At 32.9% G+C, this 24,543-nt stretch overlaps 1 protein-coding gene across 1 annotated transcript; it reads right to left on the reverse strand.

Annotated features, from left to right (window-relative positions):
• Positions 1-54: 54 nt before the first annotated feature.
• Positions 55-3,075, reverse strand: LOC115701205 (uncharacterized). The gene is made up of 6 exons (XM_030628933.2): positions 1,873-3,075; positions 1,708-1,744; positions 1,231-1,467; positions 1,077-1,124; positions 492-976; positions 55-381 (listed from the first exon to the last, which is right to left on the reverse strand). Exons 1-6 carry the CDS (start codon positions 2,172-2,174, stop codon positions 306-308), a joined length of 1,185 nt encoding a protein of 394 aa, XP_030484793.2. The 5' UTR covers positions 2,175-3,075; the 3' UTR covers positions 55-305.
• Between the last annotated feature and the right edge of the window lie 21,468 nt (positions 3,076-24,543).

A 24,543-nucleotide genomic window follows, 5' to 3' on the forward strand; every position in this document is an offset into this window, starting at 1 on the left:
GCATAAAAAAGAACTACATACATATATATATAAATAAATACATATAATGTTATATAGTTTATACAAAAAGAAGATGAAAAATAACTAATGAACCAAAGATTCACAGATTATCATACTTATTACTTCTGCTATATCATAATTTCACATAAGGCAGCCGTAAAGAAAAAAAATGAAAGGAAGGAAGGAAGACCCTCCCAGCAGTTGGTGAACTACATAAGGCCATTCACATATGTATATCAACCAAAAATCCAAATTGAAAAATCAATCAAACGTAGAACCCCACAAGTACTTTACAACCCCAAATTTCAAGCCTCAGAAGCTGCAGCCTGCTTCAAACAGTCAACATTACACAACCCAACCGATCTCACCATGTCTCCTAAGCTGCCACCATTCAAGAACAGTAATGAGTACAATAGTAATAATTAAAGCATGCAATGAATGAGTGGGGAAAAGAATTCAGAAACATGGATTGAAAATTTGAAAACACAAACCGGTCAAAGCTATTTCTTGCTCTTTCTGAATGATCTATGCTGATCCTTGCCTTTCCTGATCGATCTATGCTCTTCCTTGACTTGTCTCTCTTGTCAGTGCTGGTTCTTGATTTTTCTCTGCTGTCTGTGCTAAGCCTAGATTTTTCTCTTTGCCCAGTACTACTTCTGGACTTATTCTCTTTTTGATCAGTGCTAGACCTTGCCCCATTCTCTGTGTTGATGATGCCTGTTGTGTTCTTCTGAGGACTGTCTGGTTTATCTGTGGTGGTAGTGGTAGTGGTAGTGGTAGCCTGCTCAGTTGAAACAGCAATGCGTGGAAGTTTCTCAACAGCTGATATGAACTTTCTGAGATGTCTTAAGTAATCTGGATAGAGTTCTAAGTTGCAGTGATTTCCTCCTTTAAGCCACAGTGGTTCATACTTCTCTTGACATAGCTCCCAAAGCTGTTTCCCATGGGAAAAATCCACTATTTCATCTTCTGTTCCCTATGAATTTTTCCAACAACATAACTAATTAAGTTAATGCACCAAATTTGATCAAAATCATTATGAATGAAAAATGCTGCCAAGAAAATAGCTCACTTACATGAATTACCAAAACTGGGCATTTGACGAATGGGATTTTGTCAATATTCTGCAGAAGAATAACCAAACCAAACCAAAGACCTTTGAAGTGAAGAATTGAACTTAACATAACATAACAAACCAAGAACAACCTATGTTATTATTATGCGATTGACCTTATAAATGTCGAACCAGAACGTTCTTTTGACTGGATACATAACTCGAAGGCCTGAAAGGATTGGACTATGCAGAATTACAGCTCTCAAACGAGGCAATTTAACAGCCAATTCCAAAGCAGGTCCACTCCCAACTGACTGTCCGTACAAAATTGTGTCTTCCTCTTTTACTCCATACTTTTCTTCCAGACATTTATATGCAGCCTCTATGTCTGCATATGTGTCCTGTTCACTTGCCTAATAGACCAAAATATATTAAATCACTTCTATTACTATCACACAAAAGACTAATTATTCCACTATGATCTCTACATATTAACGAACAACATGGGATAATTTTACAAGAGAAACAATGCTAAGCTTAATGATCTCTTTATCTGAAATCAAACTACCTAGCCTTTCCTCTTTGACTTTTATTACCATTTAAAAATGAATAAACATTATTACACGTGCCAACACATCAAACATCAAACGTACCTTTCCAGTAGATTGCCCATAGCCAGAGTAATCGTACCTGGACACATAAAAACAGATAATATTTTTCTCATAAACTTGGTGTACTGAAGTGAGTATGATTTTTGTTTTCTTGTTATGTAAATGAAAGTAAGAATATAATAAAAACTCGTGGAGAGAAAGGCTAACCCCATAAGATTAACACCCAGATGAAGACTAAGCTCGGTGAAAATGTGATACATCTGACCAAGATCAGCAGCGTTGCCATGAGAGTAAAGCAAAGTGAGTGAAGCAGAGGGGTTTTTCACATACATAGCCACTATCTCATTCCCTTTCTTGGTGTTTAGCTTCATAACGTCCACCTCATCTCTCTGATGAACATCTGACATCTTCATTTTTCCAGTTGATTCATCCAAGTATATGTTGTATGAAGGAGGGTCTGGTGGGAAAAAAGCAAACTTGGCCGCCATTGATGAGGTTGCAGACCCCATTTTTTTTAATCACAGACAAAGCTTCAACTTTGGCAGAATAGAATAGTTTTAGATTTTTTGGGTGACAAAAGTTGACAAGAAATGCATGGTGTGAGAAGCTTAAGCCTATGAATGAATCAAAATTAATAAGAGAAGAGACAATTGAGTCAATTAATTATATTAGGTGGAGGAGAGTAATAAAAGCAAATAATAATCTCATGTTGGTTTCTTGAGAAAAATGCTATGATACTTTGGTTTCAGGGTAGAGAGAAGAATGAATATAGAGAGATTATTGGCAAAGATGGAAAGTACAATTATATATTAATGCAAAGACAAAATAGTGGGAGCCCAAGTGAGGAATTATTTTGATCTGTTTGGTTCTTGAGAAAATGGTTTGAAGCTTTGGTATATGTGTTGTGTTGTGTGGTGGTGTAAAGAGAGAGAGGTTGGCAAAGATATATAAAAGTAGATATATGGCCTTAATTCTTGTCGGATTTGTGTCATTGCTAAGAGTGATTTTCGGATTATGATTTTGTAAAAATAAAAATAAAATTAAAAAAAACAGTAAAAAAGTTATGATGTTATTCGTTTAGTGTACGTGAGAGTGAATTTCAAATCTTTGGGAATTAGGCCAACTTTCATACTTTTATAACGTGAATCTCATTTGTAACGTCAGTAAATTAAAGAGCATGATTTGTCATTAACCAGGACAAAGGATACGCTCTTTTCTTTAAACAAATTAACTTGTCCAATTTTTTTTTTTTCTAAAAAAAATAAATTGTCCAAGAATTCTCTTTTTGTGATCCAATGCCAAAATTTTCCTTTTTCCACACTATTTTAGATGTGGTTTCATGTCATATTTTAAATAAAATTCTATGGTTGATAATAGACTTTCTAAAACTTGTTTGAACAATACAACATAATCATTAACCAGTAGCAAAAAACAAAAGGTATTTTTTTTGGTTTGTTAAGTTTTTGGGGGTTGAACTATTGATGTATTACTATATTAGGTATATTTTAACGGATTCATTCACTTTCTGAAGCCATGTCTTAATAAAGGGAACATATTTTCACAGTGTGTTAGGTTCGAATTGTTACATTTTTTTTTTGAAACAATACAAAATTTGAAGTTTTAAGCCCTTTTTTCCCATTTATATTTTGAAATTACATAAAATAATTATATACTAACACTAGTCCTACTACTTATACTATGACTTTCTTTGTATTAGTGTGATCATATTAATTTAACAACCTTATATTAGAGATTGTGACCAAATATTGGGTGTTGCTTTCATGACTTTGCAGATTAAATAGACAAAATTAATATGAGTACAGCAAAAGTGAGAATTGTGGCTCCAAAAGTATGTAAATGATGAAAATGGTGGGGGCTAATCACCACACAAAATAAAAAATTAAAAAATTATTAGAAAAAAAATAAGAAAAAACAATGAAATAAGGGTGGGACTGAGCTATCAAGAATAGAGGGAAACATTCCATAATTGCATATAAGACTATTAGTACACTATCTAATTCATTTTGTTGACCTTGGAATGACTTAATTCTCTAGTTTAAGCTCCAATCTCTCCACACTATTAAAGCATTACTTATATAATAATATAAAACTATAAACAAATTGAACCATAATTATGCTTTACAGGTTGTTTGCAATATTTTTCAATTCATACTACCTTTTTATTTATTTTTTGTTTTCCCTTTTTTGGTTAAGATTTGAAATATGGTTGTATTCACATTTTGAGAGGGTAGTTAATTAGGGATTTGTTACCTCCACATCAATTTGAAGTATACATGAGAATTTTGTTCTCTCTCTATAATGATGTAATTACAGCTACAAAAGGAACAACTTTGGCCTCAATAATAAGTTTGACATGTACTATATGATATTTGCAAGTTTACCATCTAGTTTGATAATGATTTTGCTCTTAGACTGTACAACAAGCAAATTAATTTTATTTAATATTATGCATATACATTAGTTTTTCTTTCTTCTCATTTTTTTTTAGTTTCAAATTAATTATGGAGAAATATTATTTTGGTCTTTGTATTTTGTATAATTACTAATTGAACTATTTATTTTATTAAATAATAATTAGAATCTTGTATTTTTCAACATAGTATAAAATAATATTCTAAATTAATTTTTATAAAAATAAAACTTAGTAATAATTTGGCCTAAAGGTATCATGACTAAACTGATTACATTTTCTTTATATATTCGTCCTACAAATTAGTTTAAAGTTGAATATATTAAAAAAAACATATTAGATACTATTTAAAAAATACAAACCTAATTTGTTATTAAACCAAAGAGAATCTGATCCTAATTTTTATAAAATATAAGTCTAAAATAATATTGGGATTTTTACATTTCACAATCTATTTTTGATCTAATTATCAAAAATAACTTAATTATGTTTTACTAATATTTGTTTGATATGTTTCAATACCTTTTATATATATGCACGCATTTCTCTTTTTCATCTTTCTCTCTTCTTCTCTTTTTTTTTTTGGTTTATTTTAATAATAATTCACGTCGTTACTCGGTTAACTCTAAAAAAAATATTGTAATCTACTCTTGAATATAAATATTTCAGGCAATATATATTTTTTTGCTATTTTCAGAAAAGAAACTATTTAGTTACTAATATAGTAATTGGTTACTAATTTATATATTTTTTTAAAAAAATCTTAGTTAACATTTATTTAAGAATTTTGTTAGATGAATTATATTATATTATACGATAACTAATTAGTTTTTAAAATAACAAAAAAGTATATAAAATAATTGGTATATAAAAATAGTAGCTTGTTATATTACATGATAACTCATTAGTTTCAAAATAATTTTTAAGTTTAGCTAAATGGATTTTAAACTATAATTTACCATAATATAACTTAAAAATAACTAATTAATAATTACTAACATGCATACAAATAAATTTTAATGGAAACCAAAATACATCTCAAATTATATAATATAAAAATTAAATTTTTTATATAAAAGTAACTAATTAATTTTTTTTCAACACTATTAGTAATTAAAAAATATTTTTAAAAAAGCAAGAAAATATAAAAAAAAAAAAATAGAAAACATCAAAAACGTCAAAAAAAAAATTAAAAAACATCAAATTTAACTGACGTAACATGTCAATAATAATAATATTGTTATTATTATAAATTTGATACAAATAATATATATTATTGTAAACTTCCTAATAATATTGAGGAAATTACACTTATTATAGAATTTTAAAAGTTCTTATAATAAATATGGCACACTTAAATTTAACCAATTTATATGGTATTTTTTTTTTATTTTTATTTTTAGGTCTTTCTATGATATTTGATATGCCATATATATCTAAATTAGGTTTTCAAATCTCATATTTAATGTTTTCATTTGTTTAGGTAGTTTTATTTGTCACTGATGCCGAAAAAGTCCCTGGAGTTTGCTGCTGGTGCTGAAAAAATCACCGGAGTAGCAGTTGGTGCCGGAAAGTCGTCGGAGTTGCTACCAGCGCTAAAAAATTTGTCAGAATTAACATTATCGCCGGAAAAATTACTAAAAAATTACCAAGAAACTGATTAAGAAACTAGTTTCTTTATGAAGAAACCACTTTTTTTAGTATTTTTCCGGTGACAATGCCAATTCTGATGACTTTTCTAACACTGGTAGCTACTCCAATGACTTTTCTGGCACCGACAGCAAATTTTGGAAAAGTCATCGAAATTGGCATAGTCGTCGGAAAAATTACCAAGAAACTGGTTTTTTGATGAAGAAACCAGTTTCTTGGTGATTTTTTTTGTGATTTTTTTGACGACCATGCCAATTTCTAACGACTTTTTTGGCGTTAGCAGCAACTCTGGCGACTTTTTTGACACTGACCGCTACTCTGGTGACTTTTTCAGTACCAACAGCAAACTCCAGGAAATTCGTCGGAATTAGTATTGTCACAAAAAAGTACCGAAAAAATCACCGAGAAACTGGTTTCTTGATGAAGAAATCAATTTCTTGGTGATTTATTTTGTGATTTTTCATAATCTTTATTATTGTTGTGTGACGAAACTAGTTCTTTGATGAAGAAACTACTTTCATGGTGAAGAAACCACTTTCTTAGTGATTTTTTCGGTGATTTTGCTAGCGGCAATGCCAATTTGACGACTTTTTTGACGCCGACATTAACTCCGGTGACTTTTTTGACACCGGCAGCTACACCGACGACCTTTCCGGCACTGACAACAAACTCCAGAATAGTCGCCAAGATCGGCATTGTCGCTGGTAAAATCACCGAAAAATCATAAAAAAAAAACCAATTTTTTGGTGATTTTCCTTGTAATTTTTTCGATGACAATGCTAATTCTGACGATTTTTTCGGCACCGACGGTAACTCCGACGACTTTTCTGGCACCGACAGCTACTCCGACGACTTTTCCGGTGCCAACTCCGGCGATCACTGTAGTTTCATTTGTTTTATTTTTTTTAAAAAATAAATATAAAGGGAATTTTAATATTTTTTTATAGTAACTCAATTAAATTTTTATTTTTTATGAATCTTAAATTTAATTTTTTTTTTTAATGTTTTATATGGTTTTGTTTTAAAAAAAAAACCATATTTTTAGTTTGATTGGTTAGATAATACCATATTTAGTGACATTTATTTTTTATGTCATATTTATCACAACTTTAATAATTTTTCCCGTATTATTGAAAAGGGAAATTTGAAATTATATGCATATTAAGGACTAAAATTGGTATCATAATCTAAAACTATACATAATTTGTAAAATGGGATAACTTTTACTTAAACCCAATTTTACCCCCCTCATTTCTAAACTCTCTCTCTCTCTCTCTCTCTCTCTCTCTCTCTCTCTCTCTCTCTCTCTCTCTCTCTCTCTCTCGTTTGAAATCGTACCACCCACAAATCCCCACTCGAACGATGAACCCACCGAACCCACCACCCCACGGAGGGAACCCATCCACTGAGCACGCGACGAGCAAGGTAAATTTTTTTCCCTTTTCCCTTTTCAGTTTTTTATTTTTTTTTTTCTTATTGATTATGGTGAAAATGTTGTTTGTTGATAGATTTAGGTTGGATATGTGCATTCTTGATTAGATCTAGGATTAGATGGAGTAGATCTAGCGTCTGTGATCCTTCGTGATCCTTCTGGGCATGAAAATCCGATTTTCTAGTTTAATATGAGCTTGAAGATGAAGGCACGATGCATGGCCCGATGTAGGTTCGAGGGTCGGCCCGATGTAGGGGCCGATGGTCCGATGCCCATTTTGGATTTTTTTAAATTTTTTTCTATTTATAGGACTGGCCCGATGGGCCCGATGGTCAGATGACTGGCCCGATGAGCCCGATGCCCACTTTAATTTTTTTTTTTAAATTATTTTTTGTTTTTAACAAAGAGAGAAGAAGAGAGAGAGGATGCGGTAATGTAAATGAGGGTATTTTAAGAATATTTTAAAATGTGTCATATCCCACAAATATTAAATGTTATGTGTTTAGAGAAAAAATATTAAGAGAAAAAATATTAAATATATGTAAGTATAGAAAATCAAATTTTTCATTGAAAATAGTCTAATAATATTTAGTTTTAAATAATATGAATGCATTTATAGGGCGTTGATGGGACCCGAATGCCCTTCTTTTGTAATACAAGAAAGAACCAAGAGGCCGATGGATCCTTGGAGTTGGAGTAGCATGGACGCGTGAGCTTGCTGTCAGTGTAATCAATCAAAGGCCCTTCATCACATTGCCATGATAAGCAGCTAGGGACACCCCACCCTAATGGGAGTACAACACTGTTTTTTTTTTTGGTATTATTATTATTACTACAAGCACGTAGTATATTTTCCAAACAATAATTTATCTAATTTTGTATTTAATTATTTATATTTAAAAAATATATTAGAGCAATTTTTTTCTCTCTCATTTATAAAAACTTCATATGACAATTTTACAATATCTGAAATTAAAATGGGACAAAATTTTATTACTTAATCAAATATATAAAAATGACATCAAAATAAATAATAAATATTTAGTTTGGAATTATTAGTAATATTTTCTCCTTTTAAATGTAGCTGAGTACTTTTTCGGGGGAAATTTTACAAACATAAGAAAAAAAAAAGAGAAAATTACACTCTATACCCTTTTTATATTGTCCTCTTTTATTTTTACCTTCTTTTTTAAAGTCTATCATTTTTATTTCTTTTTTTAAATATTGTACCAATTTTGTCCCTATTACTCTCCATGTGACTCTCTTATGTCAAGGTATTTTGGGTACAATACATATAAAAAAATGTATGTTTCAATTAAATATAAAATTAGAGGTAAATTTGATTAATTGATTAATAAAAGTGGTATTTTTCAACTTACCAAAAAAAAAGTTTGTTTCTTAACATAAAATTTATACTTAAAAATATGATAACTCTAACAAAAAATAAAAAATTAATTGAAGAGTCCCACAAAATATTACAAACAAAAATATAATTTTTTTTCTAGTAAAAAAAAATTATATATATGAATACTTCTTAATTGGTATTACCCATTGACGGGTACTAAAAAATTTAACTATAAATATAAATTTTAAAAATATTAAACTATTATATTTTGGTCCGATAGCAAATAATAAAAGAAAATTTTATTAAATAAAATATCAAAAAATATTTTTTTACATTATATCAAAAATATATTTATATGAAAGATATTTATGTCAAACTCAATTTTTTTTTCATCATTTTTTTGCCGAAAAACATTTATTTATTATTTTTTTAGCTGATGGAACAACTCCAGTTTATATAATATAAAAATGAAAAAAAAAATTCTAATTAAATGAAAATAATTTATTATAAAAACTTAAAATTTTCTAATATTACCCACTCATGGGTAATACCCATTAAGAGTGCATATATATAAATATCTATATATTTCTCTCCAACTTCCCTCTCTCTCCCACATTTCTCATTCACTTTTCTCTATTTTCTCTCACAACAACGAGAGAAATCTTATATCGACAATCAAACAGACCTCACACTTTCGATCATTAGCGTCACCATCAGAGGGTATTCTTCTTCTTGGTTCTTTTAGATCTATCCACTTCATTCTTCAGATCTAATTTTTTTTTGTGATCCGCCTAAGCAATTAATTACTACCCACTTAATTTGTTTGCCCTCTTTGTGAATGTTGGACCCTAGCCTCTTCCTATTGAAGACGTGTCCATCACCATCATTATTCTCCTCAACAAAAATGACATGTTGAGTGGCAAGTGAAGTCTGCTGCAAATGCTCCACTTGAAGAGCCAAATCCCCTGTAGCTTCCTGAACATGGGTCTCTGCCACAATTTCTTGAGCTTGGGATCTAGAGTATTAGCTTCCTGTATGGGTGCCTCTACCACAACTGTTGGGGTATGAGATCTTGGATCAACTTCTAACAGGAACTTGAGGATCAATTGTTGGGATTTTATACCCTAAATAAAATTCATTTCAATATAATTAGATTTACTAATTAATAAAAGATTAAAAATCATTTTATATTGCATAGTTCACAAGATTTTTTCATGATTATATATTTAATGTATAAATTCTATTAAATCTAAAACATATAGTTATTCATGATTATAGTGTTATCAACACAGTAGAATATAATCATGATTATATGTTTCAAAGTTTAAGTCCCATGATTTGTCAATACACTGGATTTAGACTGACATGATAATCGACGATAAAATTTACTTACACCTTGGATAAGTATTATGTCCTTTTTAGGGCATTTACAAAGTATGCTAGTATCGGATGTATGAAGTATACATCAAACTGGACCGATATTGATATTAGATAAGATATCATACACTCACTGTTATATCCATCTAAGTCAATATAACTTAGTTGATCTTAGGTCAATAGATCTTAATTCTGAAATTGTTAGGTTCTGGCTTAAATGTATTATTTTTGTTCTTTGAGTTGTTCATTAAAGCTGACCAATTGGATCGGCCCAATATTTACATCTTGGAAACATGGTTGTGCAATTAAGTGAGAGCGCTAATCATAGATTTAGAATCTATAGCCTCTATAACTTCTAGAAGTAAAACAATAATTTACTTCGAGCTTGATTTAACGCGATAAATGATTGAGATCTCATTTCAGTATTTATATTAGTTTATTGAAATATCATTTACAATTAGCTAAGTTTTTTAAGGATAGTATACATTGAAGGGTAGAACGGTAAATCTATCCCTACTCGATGTAAATCAAATATAGAGGATCTTTGGCTATTTAGATTGAAACAATAAGTAATTCAAATTGTATCTATTTTTGGTAATAGAGCGTTCTATGTAATTAAGAGTTCAATTCCAAATCTATAGTGGAGTCAGAAGGACTTAATAAGTTAGGAAATTTACTTGGTAAATTTTGGATCTACTTATTGAAAGCTTGATTACATAGGGGCATCATCCATACACTAATTGGGATAATATTGTTTTGTAGTCTCAATTAATTAGTTTTAATTAATCAATTAGAATTTTAAATAAGACTATGTCTTGTTTGTGAATTTTCACCAAAGAAGGGCTTAATTGAGAAGAAAAGTATATTTAGGGTTTATTTGTTAATTAAAAGACTTTGTTAGGTCTAATTAATAAATATATTTAAATTGTAATTTTATTTGATAATTATTTATATTATTAAATAGATAGAATTAGTATTTAAATAACTAGAGCAGAAAAATGACATTATTGAAGAAAGACAAGTTTCTTTCATTAAGAAAACAAAATATTGGCAAAATTCTAACTCATGGGCTTTACTAAGGGGTTCGACCATGAGATGGATTCTAAGCCATTGGATCTTTCCAATCAGCCCATTAAGTTCTAACCCTAAATCTAATGAATCCCTATAAAATTAAGGGTTTTTGATTCTATAGAAGACTCTAGACTCTCTCTTCTCTGACCAACTATAAAAAGTCCTTAGCTTGCAGTGAGCAAACTAAGTGTAAAAGTCGGATCGGCTCAAAGAACAAGTGTGCGAGATGACCATCAGAGCGAGGCTCACAACCCTGGCAAGTCAGAAGATATCTTTATAAATAACCACGATCGACGCAAGACATATATTGTCGACCTCGGAAGGAAGAATGACCCTAGCTCGCTATTGGAATCATTATAATCAAGTTTCTGTCGAGACATCTCCAGATTCAACAGTTAAAGACGTGTTTAATACACGATAGTTTTGACCCAGTAAAAGTGGGAAAATCACAGCTATACAATTTTCAAATCATAAACCGCGTTTACACTACATAATATGTAATCAAATCCCACGATGATTGCTGTAAAATTATTTCGGTCAACTTTGTAATTAACTGCCCACTGTGTAATTATAAATAGTGGCAGACAAGCTCAAAAAAGGGACGAAAAATCTCATACGAGAGAGGCCCTAAGAAAAAGCACAATCAGAAATCTGAATAAGATTGACTCGTGAACTATGCAGAATTTTAACTACAAAACCACGTAAAAACCCTGTGTTCATATTCTTTATTTTGATAGCTTTAATTTTTTCTGTGTGAAATTAATATTGTGAGGCTCAAATTTGGTTAACGAAAATCTGCGTTAACAGAAAAAGTGTGAGATTGAGAGATTTCACTAACTCGATGAGTTTCATTTAAAGAGAATCATATTGCTTTAATATTGCTTAATTGTTTAACATTGAATAGAGATATCTTGTTAGTTAATTAAAGTTAATTCTATCATCAATCGAAAAAGGTTAATAGATTACATTATGATTCTTGAAATTACAAATTATTGAATAAAGTAGGAAAATCAATAAATTGAGATTCATAGTTTGAAATAGGGAAATTAATGTTCTAGGTTTTTACTTTCTGATTAAAAATTATTATTTGTCTGTTTAATTTTTCAATTATTTTATTATTTGATTCTTAATCATTATTTACTTTGTATCCTCTAATTAAAGTATAAAATAGAAAAGTATAATAAGTAGTGAAATTTAATAATCAATCCCTGTGGGTTCGACAATCTTTTTAGTATTAAAGTTTTGCTATAATAATGTTGTACGCTTGCGGTAAAAAATTGTCTAATCAACTTTAAATTTTAGATTTTAAATAAAATTTAATTTCAGTTTTCAGAGTACATTGAACACTACGATATAACTTTTACAAGTTGTTAATATCCATCTTCTATAAATGAATCCAAACTGTATGTTAAATGTATGGAAAGTGAGTTTTATAATCTGCGATCAGAATCCACTTGAACTATTCTATGAACTATGTTGTAACTAAACCTAGGAATCATCAAAAGACCATAATGACAATTAATACATCTATGGCCTTTACATCTTGTTAATAGTTGTTTTGACAAGATTATTTTCTGTAAAGAGGAAACATGCCAATATCCACTTGAAAGTGTGTCCATCTGTCTTTGGACATATGAATTCACATTCATGGGTGGCTATGAGTTATCGTTAAATTCGTAGAAGATCACTCTAGATATTTACCTTATGCAAGAAAATTTGAAATGTTTGAGAAATTTCATGAATTTTTAGCATTGGTGTAAACAGATAAGGTAAGTGGTTAAAGATCTTGCAAACTGATAAGGGTGGAGAAATATTTGGTTATGTCTTTCAAAGATGATTAAGTTGAACTTCAAATTATATCCAAACTTACCTCCCTAGAACTTTAGAGTTACATATTGATGAAAAAGAAAGGTCTACGATTAGTTACTAGCAGCTGCCAAAGTCCTTCTAGGGATATGGCTTAGACACAACAAACGACATTCTATATGTCGTCCCATCTAAGTCTAATTCCTAGAAAACCTTAGAATGATGGAGCGGTCATAAACTTAGTGTAAACTATTATTAGATTCATGTTTGATAGCTATTCTAAAGTGATTAGGGATGGACCATCCTATGGTCATTAAGATAAGAAAGTGTTTATTTAAACAAATATTACTTTTCTAAGAACATGACTAAATTTGAGAATAAAGTAGCAAAGTAGAGGAGATACTATTTGATTAAATCCCAAAGTGTTCCATCATCTGATACAATATAAGATGGTCTCACTACCTCTGTTATATTGCACAACCAATAGGGTCAATAACACTGATTTTCCTAAACAGAAAGCCATAGTACCTCATTGTAGTGGGAGAGTTTCAAAGAACCCACCCTGTTATGACTTCGACAACACTTGTGATAAAAATTCATTATTAGTTTAAACAAGCAATGAATAATCCTAATAAGGGACTAAGAATCAAAGCCAAGAGAAATATGGTTAAAACTATTTACATGGATCAACCAACTTTTTTTGTTACAATGACAAGAAGGAAAATTCTGATAATAAGTCTATTGAATGGACTTGAGCAAACTTCCCAATCTTAGTATCATAGGTTATAGATTATCTAAACCTTTGGATTATAGTATACCCGGTAATGTACTTTCTCTGGTGCAAGCAACTTAATTTAGTAAGATGCTGGAGCATTTTTCTAATGGCTAACTCTAAAGGGAGTCTTTTGACTCCTAGACATATAGTTTATTTATCTAAGGAAAATTTTGAACCATTCCAAAAAAGATAAAGGTCAAGGAAAGAATTCCTTAAGCATCAATATTGAGAGGTCTCATGTATGCTCTGGTATGCATTAGACCAGACACCTGCTGTTGAGTGGGAGTTATGAGTAGGTATAACTTTAATCCAAGAAAGGAACATTGGAAGATAATCAAATAAATCTTAAGATTAAGGAGGACCTATATGTTATTCTATAAGGGTGATGTTTTTGAAACCCTTTAGGTTGCACTGACTCAGATTTGTAGATTTGCATTAATGCTAGAAAGTATAAATCTAGAATGGTGATTACTTTGAGGGTGGAGCAGTGACTTTTGGAGAAGTGTAAAAACTAATCCGGAGTCTCGAACTCTACCAACGAGATTGAATTTTAAAGTGCCTAGAAGGCTACTAGATAAATTTTCAGCCTATGGAAAGTTCTGTACAACTTTTGGCATTATTCCAGTTACGGATGAACTACTAGTGTTACCTCATGATAACACACATATAGTTGTAAAACCATAAGGAATCCAATACCCTAAGAGGAGTAAACATATAGAAAAATATTCACAATATCAAGGATTTTGTGATTAAGAAGATGTAATGGTGGAAAATGTTGAAACTGAATACAACTTGTCAAATCTTATTACAATGATAGTACTACATACTACACTTGATCTAGACATCAAGATGATGAGATTAATTGTAATACACTTAGTTTTATATTAGTACAAGTAGAAATTTGTTGATATTTTATGCCTTAAATAAAACCCATTGAAATATAATAAGATTTACTAATTAGTAAAAGATCATAAATCAGTTTATGTTGCATGGTTCACATGATTATTATCATGATTAAATGTTTAATATATGAATTCAATTAAATCTCAAACATATAGTTATTCATGATTATATTATTGTCTACACACTGTAAAATAATCATGATTAGATGCTTCAAACTACTTAGTCTCACAATTTATCAGTGCATTAGATTTATACTAACGTGATAATCAACAATGTAGTTTACTTACACTTGTATAAGTGGAATGTCCTTTCCAGGTCATTAGCAAAGTAAACTATTATCGGATGTATCAGCTATACATCGGACTGGACTGATATTGCCATTGGAAAAGATATTACAAACTTATTGTTATATCTTTTTTAAGTCAATGTCACTTAGTTGATCTTAGGCCAATTGATCTCAATTCTAAGATGGTTAAGTTCTTGCTTAATTATACTATACGTGTTCTTTAACTTGTTCGTTACCAGCTTACCGTAGGACTAATCTATACTTACATCTTGGCAATTCGGTAGTACAATTGAATGTGAGTCTTGATCAGAGATATGGAATCTATACCTTCTAGAACTATTAGAAGTGAAACGATATTTTTCTTAGAGCTTGGCTCAACGTGATAAATGATAGAACACTCATTTCAGTAATTATATTAGTTTACTGAAATATCATTTACAAGTAGCTAAGTATTTTAAGGATAAAATACATTAAAGGGTAAAATAGTAAATTTATCCTTACTCAGTGTAAACCGTCCATAGAGGATCATTGATTGTTTAGATTGTAACAACAGATAATTCATAACGTATCTATATTTGGTATATGTAATTAGGAGTGTAATTCCAAATCTATAGTGGAGTCAGGAGGAATTAATAAGTTAGGAAATTTACTTGGTAAATTTTGAATCTACTTATTAGGAGCTTGGTTACATAGGCCCATGATCCCCACATTTGTTGAGATAATACCATCTTGTAGACTCAACTAATTGATTTAGTATGTTAATTAAAATTAAAAAAAAAAAATATGTCTTGTTTGAGAATTTTTACCAAGTTTGGACATTTCTTAGAAGAAAAGAAAAATAGGGGTTTATTTAAATAAAATTGGTATTTAAATAATTAGAAGAGATAAGTGGTAAAATAGGAAATGATATATTTTTTCATTTAAATGAAATAAAGTGGCAAAAAATTAACACTAAAGCCCATATGTATATTCAGTCCTAAGAGTAAGATTCAGTCAAAGTCTTTATTCCAAGCCCATCTCATCTAAACCTAACCCTACGTGAATACTATATAAAAAAAGAGAAGAGAATTGAAAAAGCTAATGTCACTTCTTTCTCTTTTCTTGATTTTCAAATTTACATAGTATTCTCTCTCAAAATTTTGTTCCAAAGGTGATTTGAGTATCAGCCCACACTATTTAAGGTGATACTTAGGCCTTTGTGGAAGACTATGATGAACACAATCGAAGGAGGAGAAGGTGCAGGTTCATATCTTGAAAATGCTTTGCTACAAACAGGAATCAAGGACTTGAAATCTTTATGGAAGGAGTTATATTATTCAACTACCATCAATGTAAGGATTTCTTAATCCCTAATGTGTTTATATATCATTTTTTTAATACTTAGGATGTTAGATTATAGAATTATAATCAACATACATGTTAGTAAATCTAGATCTTGGTCAAATAAGTTTCGAACAGAAATGTGATTGCATTGGAGAATGTTCTTACCACATAAGTCGAAGGATTTTGAATTACAATTGGAGAAGGAATCCAAGAAAGAAGAAGTGTATTTGGCAAGAGGGAGATCACCCAAGAAATAAGTTCGAAGAGTAAACTGTTGGGTTTTATGCCCTAAATAAAACTATATTTCAATGTGTTGCCCCTGATTTCGCCCAATATACGTGGACCAGTCAAACAGGGTCACGTGGATCAGATAACTTGTAAATATTTGATAAGTCTTTGCACGCCACAAGGAAGCACCCTGGGCATAGGTCCCGGAGGAGGCACCCGGAGTACAAGGTGCTCCCGGAAGCTCGCATAGCATAAAGCCCCTCCAGGAAGTGTCAGGCCTCTCCTGAGCAATCAAGTCGCATTTAATGCTGCATGGGAGGAAGCGTGTTGGGACTGCAACACACAATAAAGTCTGACGGCACAACCTCCAAACAGCAGCGCCACAGTAATGATCATTTAAGTCTAGCGACGGCTACTCTGCGAAGAGTCACATCAATCACAAGGCAAAAAGGACATTCCTCATAAAAACCCTACAGCTCCTAGGGATTTGACCATGCATTACCCATGGCATATTCATTGGGAATACCCAACTTTATGGATACTTACAGATACGTTTGTAAGAACAATTCTAGGGATTACCCCACCAAAAAAACTATAAATACCCCCTCAAAACTCATTTAATGGGATCGAGAATCTTGGGTTGCATATGAGCAAGAAGAGCAAATACTCATCAAGAACATTCTCTGTATTTATAAGGATAACATTCCCTCAAGTGTGGAATCTGTATTAAATACATCCATTAATAACAAAGACTCGTGGACTAAGGCTCATTAACGCCCCAACCACGTAAAAATCCTTATCTCACTTTCTTACAGCTCAATATTACAATCATATTTTAATAGTTGCCAAAAATCTCGGTCAACATTTTGGTGCTTTCATTGAGAGCTGAAGAAAGCTGCTACACAACAAGCGTTTGACTTCACAAAAATGGTGGAGACAAGAAGTACACGTCAGCCTCGCCCTCTGGAAGATGCTCAAGACCCAAATGAGGAAGATGTAGCCTCAAGAGCAGCAGAGGAGTCCGAGGAAGAAGAAGAAATAGTCCCCGACGAGGACTACGAGGGGAACCTCGACGAGTATGCCTATGATGAAGGAAGTTACTCAGAGCTGGTGCTTCTCAGACAAAAAGCTATCGATCATGAAGCCGAGATCGAAGCTCAGAAAGCGCAAAACTAGAAAATGCAGGAAGTGATGCTAGCCATGCAGAAAGCCATGGAAGCAGCTGGCATTCACTTGCACCCCAAGGCAATGACCGCTGGACTCAACAGGGAGCCAGCGACGTCTTCGCCTAATTCCCAGCAGCAGAAATCTAGGGAACCTAGCCCTATAAGATATCCTGCTGAGGGAAATCAGACGAAAAACCCTACTTCTACCCCTGGGCGAAAGAAAAAGGTGCAGGATCCGCGAAGGGTCCGCTCAGATTTCCCTAAAGGGAAAGGTCCGCAGAGGGGCAAGCTCCAAAAAGGGAGTCTTGGCCCTCAGGATCGAGGGGACCGAAAAAGCGTTTCTGTGCACCAGGAACCAGGGGGTAGAGGGAGAAGAGGACAGAGATGTCCTCCCATTGATCTGAGAAATCAAATCAATGGGAATCAAGGTGACCTCCGGGATCACCTTGACCAAAAAAGATACAGGCCCGTGGTTTCCTCGGGTACGTTAAACGAAGGGATTATGGCGGAACTCGCCATACTTCGAAAAGACATTGCTCGAGTCTCCCGGAGGTAGAAGGGAGACGACTTCGATTCAGACAGCGATGATCGGGAGCCGTGTGCCAAGCACATCCTGGAGGCGGAGCTCCCTAAAAACTTCAAGATGCCCGAAATGGCGGCATATACCGGGAACTCCGATCCCAGTGACCACCTGTCGCGGTTCAACCGTGTCATGACAGTCATGCGGGTCAGCAATGATGCTAAATGTCTGTGCTTCCCACTCACTCTGAGTGGGTCAGCGGAGGAATGGTTCAAAAAGCTGGAACCAGGATCCGTGGGCTGTTGGAACAAGCTCGAGACCAACTTCCGGAGACAGTTTGTCGCCGCCAGAAAGGTTAACTTGGAGGTTAGAGCCTTGACCAATATCAAGCAACTGCCCACTGAGACCTTGAAGAATTACATCAAGAGGTCCCGAGAGGAAGCCTCGAAGACCAAGAAGGTTGATGACGGACAACAGCTTGCACTTCTCCAAGCCGGAATCCGTACTGGGACTCCCTTCTGGAATGAGTTGCAGCAAGAAGGGGCTGCAAGCCTCCAGGACTTCCAGAAGAGAGTCCAAAAGTATATCAACCTCGAAGAAGCCCAGATCGTGGCTTATGGAGGCTATTATCCCACCGGGATAGCAGGGTACATGCCCGGAGTATCGCCCTCAGGTACTGCCCCGACCGCGACTCCACAAGTGAGTGGCATACAGTTCTCTGCTACCCCCGGGTATAGCCAGGGCCAAGCTTTGGCGCCAGCATCTTCTCATTTTGGCAACCCGTCCGGGGTGAATGGGCAAGCTCCTTCACAGGCTGCCCCGACTGCTAGCCTAACAAGCCCTACTGTAACGCCCTAATCTATAGGGACGCCACGTGTGTGATTTTATAAACTAGTTTAATACTAATAGAATAATTAATTATTAAAAACCGTGATAATATTAAAAACTTGACTAAGTTAAAACACTAAAAATGGACATTATAACGGCATAAAAAGTGTGTTCCGGGAATCCCTGTTGTAAAAAGTTTTGCTAAAGAAATATATACGACAACCATTTAAACATAAAATCAAAATACACGACGCAGATACGGCCGATCTAAAACAACTCCTGGCAACTCGGCACGCGGGCGGCGAGGTCAATATGTACATTCTTTGGAGAAAGGCGCCACCTCATGGTTGATCTAGCTTTTCTTTGCCTTTACCTGCACCACATAGCACCCGTGAGTCACAAGGACTCAGCAAGAAAAGTAATAATAACAATCATATAGCTTATTATTCGAATATTGTCATTTATACACAATAAGAATCAAACCATCACACTTTGTTCATAAGATGAAATCCAAATCACTACTGGCATCTGCCACGAATAAACATTAGTATACAGATATTTGGTAATACAAAACCATTATACCAATAATGGAATTCATATTCATTTAATCATATAAATAATATATATGTTACCTCATTAAGCAACCATCTTCATGACATCATGTTGCCTAATTAGGCAAGTCGATGCTTTAATCTGATGATCTTGTATTGTATCGCCTAATCAGGCAAGCCCATGCCATAGCCTGGCACCCATATGTCGCATAACTGCATCACCTAATCAGGTGAGCCTATGCCCAAAAACCTGCACCATATATCATACAATTGCATCACCTAATCGAGTGAGCCCGTGCCACAATACGGCACCAATATATCGCATCGTCTAATTAGACGAGCTCGTACCTACGCCCGTACTTATCATGTCACCGACGCCCGTACTTACGCCCGGTACGTCGCCGGGAAAATCGCATCACCTAATCGGGTGAGCCCGTACCTACACTCGGTACTCATCATATATCACTAACGCCCGTACTTACGCCCGGTACGTTACCGGTGAAAATTGCATCACCTAATCAGGTGAGCCAACATATCACATGCATAATATTATCACATTATCAATACTCAACCAATCAATCTTTTCACTATATAACAATATTAACTATATCTCAATATTAATCAATTCATAACAATACTAATTGTATTACATACAACGTACTATGCAGTACAATATACTTTTCAATATATAACAATATTAATTATATCTCAATATTGATCAATTCATAACAATACTAACTGTATTACATACAACGTACTATGCAGTACAATATACTTTTCTATATATAACAATATTAACTATATCTCAATATTGATCAATTCATAACAATACTAACGGTATTACATACAAAGTACTATGCAGTACAGTATACTTTTCTTACCTTTAATCCAGATTCATATATTTCAGCCAACCCAAGTGGAGAACTACCCCCGATGATCTCAGCCCTATGTCACAACAACGATAAACCAATAAGTGTTTATCCCAAAACACTGCTTATATTCACATAAGACAATCGAAGGTTTTCTACCAAACCCCGCAGTATAAATACACTAAAATAAAACTTATATTTTGGCTCTAAAACATACACCATGTTGTAGAGCTCGTCGCAATCTTCGAAACGGTATATAGAATGTCCAAAACGGACACCTGAGTCAAAAGTTATGACAAAAATACGATTTCTGATCTCTTAGGAATTTCTATAAACTGTGAAATACGAAAATTTCAATTTTCGCACTCACCGAAACACTACCAAAACTTATCCAAATCACTCCAAACTTCACAGGGTGCATGTATGCCATAAATACTACCATCCTTACGTAACAGAATTAAAAATCGACCCCTTAAATGAAAAACGCCATTAACGTTCGGACTAAGCTTTAAAAAGTTCCAAACTCGAATTCTAACTCAAAAATCACTTCTAATTCAACAAGAAAATATCGAAACTAGTCCCATGGCTACCCGAGAACAATTCTATAAGGTCAGAACCTTCATAACTATTCAAATTCACAAAACCCCTATACGAAACCAATTGTTTTTAAACTTAAAACGAAATTAAACCATACCTTAAGCTTTCCCTCTTCAAGGATTTGCTATCCTGCTACTACCAGAGCTTAGATCGCTAAGTTTTGGATTGAAAATTAAAGAAAATGGATATAAAGAGAGAAGGTTTTATCGAAGGAGGAAGAACGAGGGTTTCGTTCGTCGTTCGTTCTGTTCTGTTTCACTGATAACTTAATATATATATAAAAATTAACTTACGTTAACTTATATATATAAATAATATTATAATAATATATTAATAATAATAATAATAATAATAATAATAATAATATAATAATATATTAATAATAATAATATAATAATATTAATAAAAATTTTATTATTAATAGTTATCTTATAATTTCTTAGCCATTAAGAAATTTCTATTTCTAAGGTATTTAGCCAACTTTGAGTACTCTAAAATACCCCGATATTTCTAAAATCAACTTATCCCAATAATCTCATCAATATTTCTAACTAAAACTGTTGTGACATTTTTAGCCTCCAATCGGGTCTCCAGGGTCGCCAAACTTGAAAATATTTTTATTTCACAAATAACTCATATTATATCCACGTATTTCAAATAAATCCCCGTAATTAACAAATTACACTTATGTATCCACTTATTAAGTCTCCAGGGTCGCCCAACCTGAAAATATTTTTATTCCACATATAGCTCATATTACATTCACACATGCTATATAAATCTCCGTAATTAACAAATTACGATTATTTACTTACTTATAGCAAAATTTAAATTTTATACTGAAATAGATTAGTAAGATCATAATCCCACTAATTACCTGATTAACTCATAGTACAATATAAACTCTAATTATTTACCATTAGGCTTATCGGGATATTACAACCATCCCCTCCTTATAAAAATTTCGTCCTCGAAATTTATTTAAACAATTCGGGATATTACCCCCATATTTATGATTCTAATTCTCAAATTGCTGCTTCTATCTTACTGTTTTTTTTTTATAGCACTTTCTTAACTAGTAGAATTGTCTCATTTCATCTTTCTAGTCCAAAACCTGGACAAGATATTTTTCTCATACAATAAATTTGTCTGAAGTTTAACATCGTCACAACTCAGAATATGGGTCGACTCTCATTCATATTTTCTCAACATGGAGACATGAAACACATTATATACTCCGGACAACGCAGAAGTTAAGGCTAGCTAATAGGCTACCTAGCCTATTTAATCCAGTGAACAAGTATATAATATTTCTCTTGTACCACACTTATTAAGGTACCTAACCAGTGGTACATTAATTATCACTTTTTAAATAAACACCTCATCAGGGAAGATATTATTCTAAGATATTCTAACTTTTATCAAATATGCTCACAGTATATTTCTAATATTCTATTGATTTTCGCAGGTTACCCACCTTTCAAGAATAAAGCATTATACTATTTTCGCTTTAACCTCCATGGTTCTCAATAACCTTCTTTAATTCTTAACATCATAGCCAAAAATATCAACCTTGGAATTTTACAAGATTAGACTATTCCTTCGTATGAATTCTGTATTCTCATTTATAGTATAAATTGTCTACACTGATAGACAACATATTAACTCTGTATGTCCAATCGTTACTACTCGGTCAAAATCATAAGATCCCATAGTACATAATTCATAATTATGTCTTTCTACTTCTTCTATGAGATCTCCTAAGTTGATCTACTGACTTAACTTAGTAACTAGTTAAGTATTCATTTCTGGTAGATATTCAATTAGAGCATTTCTTATTTCCACCCACTTACTTGTCTCAATACCTTGTAAATTTCTGCTTATTAACACATCACTTCCTCTGGAACGACTATCGATTACGCATCCTAATATGAATCTTTCTAGCGTACTTTGTCCTCACTCGTACGCTTTCCGGGATGACTCCCCGAAAGATTTCCCATCTTGAGATTACCCAAGTTAAGTATGCTTATCTCCAAGGTAAGCTCATCGTGGGTTATCAGAAAGTAGATGCCCCTTTTTTTTTTGTCGTTCTTAATTGTATTTCTTGCTTTCATTCTTTCATTAATAAAATTCAATTGACATCACTCCCTTCATAAACCTCTTGCAATTCCTCATCGGTTTTTGTTCACTTAAACTTGAGGGATTCCCATCTTATTGCCAACTTAAATCTTGTTCATCTCCACTTATTTTAACTTGTATCAATTTCCCTTGAATTGACACAACTTTTAATTAATTAATTAATTTTTTTTTTCCAATCATTTACGATTAACCACCATTATAAAGTAATTTGATTAAACCTATACAGTAGAGGCAACACTGCTCATACCAGGTACCCACAACTAAGCTGAAATACCCATTTCCCGAATTCTCAACTAATAACAATTAATTAAAGATCATTCCTTGATCCTGAAGTTTCTTTTCATCATCACCACTAAGGTTTCACTCCCTGATTCATATGATACCATTGCTTCTCTGCAATCATCACTATCTTCATACTTCGTTAACCACTTTAAAACTTATTCTACACTCAATTATATAACTCGTTGTTTAATAAACAACCTACTTTGTGATCCAACATCCACCAATCACTCAATTACGTGTCTATTAAATTGCATCTCAATTCATAAGCTTTTCTCCATTACGGTGAGTATGCCTTTCCATAATTGCACAATAAAGTAATCTTTTCCAAGAATGTCAATGGTCTCCTTATATACCATATTGACTATCTAGTCAATTATAAAGTACTCTCCATCATTACCGTATCACCTTAAGTAATTTAGGTAATCTTCTTTACCTTAGTGATACCACTACTCTTCCTGATGTTCTTTTATACGTTACCTCAGTAACGTCACTGCTTCAAGCCTCCATTGGGCCCTTATTCCCACGAATTAATGGCTTTTATACATGACTGCATCACTCTAGCTGTTTCCTGGACTGACGACTGGTCCCACGGACCAATCCAAGTGTTTCTAACGTGCTTTGCTCTTACTCGCACGCTTCATGGGAAATTTTCTTAAATGAAACCACCCCAAGTCAAGGACACTCAACCATGGAGTTCCGTCATGGTGAGCTACCAAAAAAAGATGCTTCTTGCTAACATAGGTAGTCCCACTCCTACATAATCTCAAAATTACTACACAATCGTCACCTTTAATTCATCTAGGATTCCAGACAATACTCATAAATTGTCCCACCTTTGGTAACGCTAGATCACTTCTAAACAAAAGATTTTGTTATTTGAATCAATTAGATCGATGCCTCCATTAACTACTCATTTTCTATATTCCACCACATCCAGTGGTACAACAGGAAGTGTCGGTAGTATAAGAACAGACACAAGATGAGCCTGCTATCTTTTCAAATCTTAGATTTTTTTTTTCTCCTTGTCGTCTAATCATGTGCTGTATAACAGAATTTACATGTTCCCAGCATTATGGCAATAAATAATTCTCTTCCATATTGTTTGCCTTGAGCCAAAATAGCTCGCTAATTAGACTCTTTGATTGCCCTTACTGTATAACTTATCACATATATAGTCCACATCTTCTGACTATTTAAAACTCAAACGGATATTAATATCAATATGCATATACTATACACATATTCTTATCAAAATTATCAGTATGCTACTTTCCAACACACTTTATAATAGCCTAGGCA

This window comes from Cannabis sativa, chromosome 8, assembly GCF_029168945.1.
Source record: "Cannabis sativa cultivar Pink pepper isolate KNU-18-1 chromosome 8, ASM2916894v1, whole genome shotgun sequence".
NCBI lineage: Eukaryota > Viridiplantae > Streptophyta > Magnoliopsida > Rosales > Cannabaceae > Cannabis > Cannabis sativa.

What these genes read in the sequence shown, in the direction of transcription:
- LOC115701205 (XM_030628933.2), bottom strand. Translation starts at nt 2,174, where the DNA reads ATGGGGTCTGCAACCTCATCAATGGCGGCCAAGTTTGCTTTTTTCCCA. An exon ending in GCCCAGTTTTGGTAATTCAT is followed by an intron (nt 977 to 1,076) that starts GTAAGTGAGCTA and finishes AAAAATTCATAG; the next exon opens with GGAACAGAAGATGAAATAGT. An exon ending in GCAAGAAATAGCTTTGACCG is followed by an intron (nt 382 to 491) that starts GTTTGTGTTTTC and finishes GAATGGTGGCAG; the next exon opens with CTTAGGAGACATGGTGAGAT.